This window comes from Xiphias gladius, chromosome 16 (genome assembly GCF_016859285.1).
Source record: "Xiphias gladius isolate SHS-SW01 ecotype Sanya breed wild chromosome 16, ASM1685928v1, whole genome shotgun sequence".
NCBI lineage: Eukaryota > Metazoa > Chordata > Actinopteri > Istiophoriformes > Xiphiidae > Xiphias > Xiphias gladius.
In genome coordinates, this window is record NC_053415.1 from 8,611,610 (window position 1) to 8,619,786 (window position 8,177).

Below are 8,177 nucleotides of genomic sequence, written 5' to 3' on the forward strand. Positions count from 1 at the left end.
AAGGCAGTAAAAGACTGATGACTGACCGTCAACATTATGCTATGAATGCGTTGTGTTTTTCTATGTTTGTGGTAGGATGTTATATTCACAATACAATATCATCTACAATGTACAAATTAATTGTACTTTTAAAAAATCTTTTACATTTTGATATTTTGGACATTTCTTGCCACCCCCAACTATATGGAATTATGTGACAATAGTATTTGGTTTTGTGTTGTTTTTGTTTTGTTTTTTGTTATCAGTTGATAACAACTTTTTGTCAGTCTTCTTATTAGAATCCTATACCTTATTTCTGGAGAAAATATACATCTCAGAGGTGAGAGAACTGTAACAGACTCTTCCCTTGCAGATGTCCCACTCACTTTGTGAGCAGTGAAGTTGATTTGTCTTCATATTATTTATTTGCTAATTTGCTTGATACAAACACAGCTTTGACTTAGTCCATCTTATATCTGAAGCTGCTAAAAGGGTTTAATGTGTCAGTCTCCATTCATCAAGCAGCCAGCAGTTCAAAAATATACATTCTTTGGGCCCTTTTATCACTCCCAACACAATGTTTTGCAGCTGTACGTCAGGGTTCAAGAACCAACGTTGTGATGAGCTGGCCAACCCCTGCGATTACTTCTGTCAGAATGAGGGGATGTGCACATTAACAGCTCTTAACAAACCACGCTGCAAGTAGGTCCCTCTCACCTCTCCAGCTGTATTCAGAGCCCACTCACCCCCTTTGTCCACACCACCACCCTGACTCCATCCGGCTTCATTTCAGCCTCAGTCCAGTACATGGGCTCTTTGTCACAGTACTGTGTTGTAGCAACTTATCATGTAATAAGTGATGGAGTCTGGACAGGTCTGCGTCTTTATTTAAGTAGATTTCAGCCATTTGATAAGTGTGCCTCTAGTAAATTATTACTATGTGACATAGACCTACAGTAAGTTATTGACACTGTTGTCCTTTGTGCTTTTGCTCACCTTGAAACCAGCAACACTCACAGCTGCACAGCTGTGCATTAAGAAAGAAGAGAAAATATTTTCTCACTCACTCATTTTAACTCTTCTAATAATAATGACGTCAAGTAAAATTACTTATTTAATTAATATGACTTTATTAACTGGTGATTAGTAGCTGAGTTTTTATGAGGACTATTATTGCATTGCATTTGGATTATCATTGTTCTTTGAGGTCACCATTATTTACGATATGGTATCTCTTTTACAAGAGAGACTTGGCCGAAATGGCAAGGAAGATACCTCACAGATTCTTTAGATTAGTTGCTTATCAATGCAGTAGCCTAGTGTGCTTTAAAGGAGTAGTTTTACAATATGAGAAATATGTGTTTGCTTTCTTGCTGAGAATTACATGAGAAGAGCGACATCATTCACATTTCTGTAGTGTTTTGGAAGCAGGGGTTAACAGCTAGCCTGGCTCCATCCTAAGGTAACAAACTCTAGACTTCCTGGAGACACCGCTACTTGACTGGCAACCTTAAGATAACTACAACACTACAAGGCCATGAACTACTCGGTCAGGACAAACCCCTGTAAAACTGCAATGTGCCATTTGTACACTTTGGTTTTTGTGAGGATTAAACAAACGATATAAAATATTTTAGACAGTGAGCTTTAAAGGCATTGGCAGGCAGATTTTGTTACTTGTTTACATAGCCACTCTAGCTGTTTCCACTCTCTGTGCTAATCTAAGCTAACCTTTTGCAGGCAGTAGATTCATTTTTACTGTAAAAAATGTGTGGTATCAATCTTCTTATACAACTCTTGGCAAGAAAGCAAAAAAGTCCTCAAAATGTTGCACTATTCCTTTAAGGGAATGTAATTCTTATTTGTATTATTAATGGTGGTGGTAGCAGCAGCACCAGCAGTTTTTCATTCATATGAAGCTAACATCCTTAGAGCCCAACTTGAATTTTATTTTTATTATATCTTGAGCAGGTATTAGCTGATATGGCACGTATTACATTATCAGTTGCTGCATGACTCTGTACCTTTGCTGCCCCTCACTGCCACCATTCACCCATCTCATGCAGTCCTCACACAGCACACAGAAACCAGGGGGACTAAAACGTGACACTGTCTTTGTGATGTTGGCATCAATCTGTGCATTTGCAACCTGTGCATGATGGCAAGTTGAATATGTTCGTTACTGACCAGTCATCGAGTATAACTACTATATACCTTACTTGGCCGAACGTCTCACCAGTAATTGGTGTTTATCTTTAATGCTTATCACAGGTTAAGAGAATTTCTTCCTTTCATAGGGAATTAGTCTTTTCATGGTTTACGCTTCCCAAAGCAGATCAAATTCCCCATTGCCCCCAATTTCCCATTAAAATTCATGTTGCTGTGACATTTCGTTCTTGGAAGGCGTGATTCATTTCCTATGTGTATGGGGCTGCATTCTTATTTTTGATAGCCTGATCTTGTAATTCTTAGAGTGCATGTAATTTAACGTAATTTCATTCTGTCATCATCCAGTTACACCCACCAGATCACTCGTGCTTTACAGACCCATCTGCGTCAGTCTTGTGAAATTAGATATCACCTCCTCTAACAAGGGTCATACATCACACCCATCGGATTCCATTGGAACACAAATGAGATGACAACTTGTTGCCCCTCTGTCTTCCTTTGATTTTTTTTTTTTTTCTACACTGAATATTCAACATGTAAATTTACGCAAACTGTGCACGGACACAACATGTATACACATAGTGCTCTCTCTCTAGGTGGTATTTTGTTTGTGTTGGATCAAAGCACTTCATAGCAAGTCCGTATCATAATGTGTTGTATATGTAAGCCACAGTCACATCATACTTTAGTTCATTTTGCAAAGGTGTTTTCTCAGCAGTCTTTCTACAACGAGATGTATGCTACTGATTGTTTATTTATACTCTCTTTTGACCCCCTTCAGATGTTCAGCCAATTGGGCAGGAACACAGTGTGAGAGACCCGCCCCTAAAAGCAGCAGATCAGACAACGCCAGCGGAGGTGAGAATTGGGAATTTCAAGAAGCCTTATTATAAATCCTTACAATTTCCCATAGGAATAAATGTATATACCATTTACACAGTGTTCCATTCCATTCCAGTTAAATGATTACTTGTATTTGTGAAATTATCACATTTTTAATCATCCATACATTTTTACAGGCAAATTTATGCTTACTCAAACCCATGCACCACACTTAGACTTGGCCCTGACTGGCAGCCTGAATAAAGAATTACTGAACTCCATCCTAGCCACTTAGCATTATTTCAACAGAAAAGCCTTCCCTCAGCAGGTTTAACTCATTTGAGTTAGGGGAGCAGCTGTTGCCAGCCCATGAGGTTTAGTAAAATGACTGTTCTGCCTTCAAACAAATTTCAGGAATTCAGTGAAGTCTCTTAAGTAAAGTGAACATACTGTATTTACAGAAAAAAAAAACCTTAAAATTCTGATCCAGAACTCTACATATCATGTTACCTTTAGTACATCTTCTAAACCTTATATTCGAACCAAGATTTTTGGAGATGATGGTATTAACGCACGTCATTATGGAAGTTACACATTTATGTAAAAAAATACTGTATGACTGTGCAGTCAACTTAGGACAGTTAAAAGAAAACGTTCAAAGTTTTAAATAAAATGTTCTAAGGTTGCTTTTTTTTTTTGCAGCCATGAGTACATAGAAAGTGTCAGCATCTGAACTCATCTCAGCTCCTTTCAATCATTTCTCATCACTCCACACCATCTCTCCTCTGTTTGTTCTCTAGGGAGCATAGCTATCATTGTGCCTCTGGTCCTGCTGGTAATCTTGATTGTGATGGTGGTAGCAGGTGTTTACATCTGTAGACGGAGGCAAAGGTAAGTAAAGAAATAAAGAAATCAAATATGAATAAACTAAGAGGCTTTGAAGCAGCAACAGATGATGAGAGATCCAACACTACACATCTTTGAAGATGAATAGACATCTTTGCTTTCTAAATGAAAACTTTGTTTGCTTATTTGTGCATGGTCTGCAGAACACCTGACTTCTGAGTCTCTGATTATAGTTCAGCTCTTAGGTCTGCCCAGCAAACTTAAGCACTCAGTGTGTGCCAAGTAGCGTAATGTGATTTGTCGTGTGGAACAGTGAGGCGCTGTATAATGTGTTGACCTGCATGTTGTGCGTCATGTTAATGATGGCTGGCTCTACACACCTCAGGGGAAAACGTGTCCAGAGGCAGCCCATGACAAATGGTGGGATAAACGTGGAGATTGGGAACCCGTCATACAACATGTATGAAGTGGACCATGACAACCATGCAGATGCAGGCAGCCTGCTGCGACCCAACTTCACGCTGGACCCTCACAAGGTTGGCTTGTTAAACTAGATGTTAAAGTAACCAACAGACTAACAGCAGAATAAAGCTTCACAAACGTCTGAAAAGCAAACTCAATGGTTTGTTTGTCTACCATGACAGAAAAAATTATCTCGTTTCAACCAGAAAAGTGTCTTGTTTTAACAAGATCCTTTTCACGTAATAACAAGGTCTTTCTCACATTGTTTTCATTATTTCTACAACCCAAATTGCTCAATTTTAACAAAAAACTTTTTTATTATTTTTTTATCTTGTTATATCACAAAATTTTGTTGCCCGGTCTTTCACATCAGTAATCGACTGTAAAACCAAATCCACACACAATAATTACTCATAGGTGCACAAACTAACACAAAAGCAGTTCACAGGTACAATAGATTAAAAAAACTCCCTTCCACACGTCTCAGTCAATTCTATATGATTCATCAATATTCTTATGTGATAGATCAGTTGTGTTGTATGATTTGATCCAGGCTATATGGCATTGACTGGATCCTTTTCTCATTTCAACAATATATGAAAGCTCTGCTTCAATTAATGAAATCTGCGTCTATGAATGCAACTTCAAGAGTGTTTTCACCAAACTTTCCATAATCAAGTAATCAAATTTTTGCAAAAGTTGTGTTTAATTGCAGGAAGGAGCAAGGAAAGCAACCACCAATTCCAAACAATCTTCCAGCTTTATAAAAATAATTTCTGTTGTGGTTTTTGTCTCTGTTCCATACTGTGATTGGGATACATCAAATTGAATTACATTAGGATTTGTGAAGATTTTGTAAAAGCTGGCTGGTGTGCAGGAATGAACCAATAGGACTGACTGGTGATTTATTCTGTTCATGGCCCTAAGCCCCACACTAACACTCAGCATAGCAAATGAATCATAACTCCTTCAGTGATGTTGTTATCTAGCTCACCTGCTAGAGCTTCAAGCCTAATGCTATTGCTTCTTGTCCTGCCAACTTTGTCATCTGCTACTGTCAGTCAAATCTGGCTGTGTTTTCAACAGAGACGCGCTGGCTTGAATCTAAACCAGCTTCTGTATTCCACTACACTCTCTCGGGCCACTATTATTCCATTTGGATTTAATTCAATTCAGTTTTTTTTTTTATTTGAACAAAAGTCTTATTACCCACAAATGGACTGATTATGAAGTTTGCACATGTAGATAACCAGTGGAGTGTGATAGCTGTGTAAAGTTAACTCGGCATCATAAATAAAGACGATGCTTGTTGTGTTGCAGGGCTGGTGTGTAAAATCCAGTGACCCTCGAACCTTAGGCATGAATTCTATGCCCAAGGAGGTAATCCCTGGACAGGTGAATTTTCCAAACTTCACTTCATGTTAGAGGAAAAATGCAGTATGAGGAAAAAAATCATCCACATGTAGACTGCAGGCAAGCAGTGTGCACTGTGCAGTTACCTGACAGATATTTTAAACAAGGTGATATGATTACCTGTACCAAATGTATCTTCCTATTGAAATTTGTGTAGAATGTAAATTAGACCCAAGCGAGTCAAGGTAACATCCACAGTCATCCATAGCTGTTTCCTGCATCACTCTGTGAAATCAGTACTGATATCCCCCTAATGTCAAATCAAATGAACGGGCCTCTAAAGCTGTTTTCATAGAAAACTGAACCTGCATGGCTTTGTGTTGCACGTGGCTACTTCCTGTATGTTGCCATCTGTTAAGTGTACGTGCCTGCTGAGTAATAATCCACCAATATGTATGAGTCTTGTGCTTTTCTTTGCACTGCTTTAGACAGAGTACATCTTAAGTTTTTTTACAACTTAATCAAAACTTGATCATCACAGTGGAATTCCCTTAAAGCTGCACCAATTGTTATTTCTTATATGAACAATGAGTTAAATGACTTTGTAATGTGAAAGAGTCACTTAGATCTACAAACCCTAAGAGAATTCTAACCTGCTTTGGTTTTCTGCAAACTGGCCTGAAAAACTCTGCTCTTGGCAACCTCTTTTCCAGACGCAGCAGGCAGCTGCTTTTTCAAAGAAGCTCTGATAAACTGACTCTACTCTACCTGCCCAGCACTAACTGGTGAACATGGTGGAGCATTTAGGAGCTAAAGAGCCGGATGTTTCTCTCAAGAGCTGGTGAAGACCAGACAGAGCTAAAAGAAGAGTGAATATTCGACTTGGATTAATTACATGTACAAAACATGACTCGAGATGAATGATAAATTATCTTCCTTGTTTTGTAGATTAGATTAGAATAGGCAACTGTTTGCTTCAACAACTTTGTAAGGTGATAATATGTCACGTTTTGTTCTCAGCTTGTTCTGCCGCCCCCAAGTGGCCAAAAAAAAGAAAAAAAATCTTGTAATGCAGCTTTAAGGCTTTCACTGTTCTAAAGTAATCTATATAAATGAATATTTACCCTTTTTCTCTCGCCTTCATCTTCTTTGCTTCCTATACAGCCCATGAACTACTCCAACCCTGTGTATGCAAAGATTTATATCGACGGACAAAACTGCAGGAAGCCAGTCATCAGTATTGACGAGAGGAGAGAGCTACTCCCAAAGAAACTAGAGGGGACAATTCATGAAACCGCCGCATAGCCTAACTTTACACTTTGTACTTATTTTTTACCACAGTGTATAATGTATAGTATGAAGGAGGAAACAAGAATTTTTCTATTTCCTATGAGGCTCTTAGGTTTTACTGGTTTAGCATCAGCATAATGTCCTTGTTGGTGTGCTGAAGAGTTTTATTTTCCATTTGCTGTTTGCTTTCCAATGTTTGTCAAACATAAGTTATACAGCGCTACACTGTATACTGTACAACACTGAAGTAAAGCTAATGATTTGCAAAAACTTTATTAACACCATACGCCACACTTGTGCACAGTTAAACCTTAAAATGCAGTGCTAAAATTTGTACCCATACCTGTTTCTAGTTTAAGTGGAATATGGACGCTGTCGACTTGTGAAGGTAACGGCGGCAGGTTTGGCTCGATTTTTCTGGACAAATATAAGTATCTAGAAGAGTTTGTTGGTTTTTGTCTTTTCATGTCATGTGACCACAGAGTTTCACAACTGAGCAGTGAAGCTTGACACTTTTAAGGTTTTGTCTTTCATTTTTTCCCTCTGTACCTGACGGATCTACTGACTGGATTTCCAGTGAAGGCCATAATAACAAGATGATCTTTCTCACACAGTATGTAATTCCATAGGTTTCCTGTCTTTTCCATTTCCACAGATTTCAAGCTCCATTATCCCTGTTTCAACAGTAATACACCATATGAACTTATCTTTTGGTGAAAGAGATTGAAGCCCACCTTGAATGTTCTCCGATCAGATTCCCAGATCCTGTACTATAGACTGAAAAGACAGATACTGAATACCATATTTTTCTAGGTTATATGTCAACAGATGGATTAAAGATGTAGACAAGGGAGAGATTTACCACAGTTACAAAAAAGGTTAAGAGTTATTATAAAACACATCTGTTACTTCAGAAAAGGAAGATGATAAATATAAGAAATTTTATAATTTTGTATTTGATTTGTATGTTGTTTGGCTGCTTGTATTTTGAAGAAATGTACTAAATGTAAGTAATTTTTATATAAAATGTAAATCGATATTGAATAAAGGGGGCTTATTTCCACATTGTCTTCCTTTCTCAGGCCAAAGCAGATCAAAGCATGCCCATAAATTGTCATACAATAGCCCTTTACAGTAGTTCACATGGTAGGCTTTTAAGAAAAGTACAGAGTAATATATAATATCAAGGTTATAGTATGTGTGCAGTCCTATCAGAGTTTTTCCACTGGGCCACTGGCCTGACAAGTCAATCAGCA

The 8,177-nt window shown here is 38.1% G+C and overlaps 1 protein-coding gene across 1 annotated transcript in view; it reads left to right on the forward strand.

Moving 5' to 3' along the window:
• lrp1bb (low density lipoprotein receptor-related protein 1Bb) overlaps positions 1–7,898 on the forward strand; it is a 251,548-nt gene extending 243,650 nt beyond the window's left edge. Inside the window, exons 87-92 of the mRNA XM_040148223.1 lie at positions 568–681; positions 2,930–3,006; positions 3,771–3,861; positions 4,202–4,352; positions 5,599–5,673; positions 6,796–7,898. Of these exons, the coding sequence (XP_040004157.1) occupies positions 568–681; positions 2,930–3,006; positions 3,771–3,861; positions 4,202–4,352; positions 5,599–5,673; positions 6,796–6,936 (649 nt within the window). The 3' untranslated portion in view covers positions 6,937–7,898. The remainder of the gene's footprint in view (positions 1–567; positions 682–2,929; positions 3,007–3,770; positions 3,862–4,201; positions 4,353–5,598; positions 5,674–6,795) is intronic.
• The last annotated feature ends 279 nt before the right edge of the window (positions 7,899–8,177 follow it).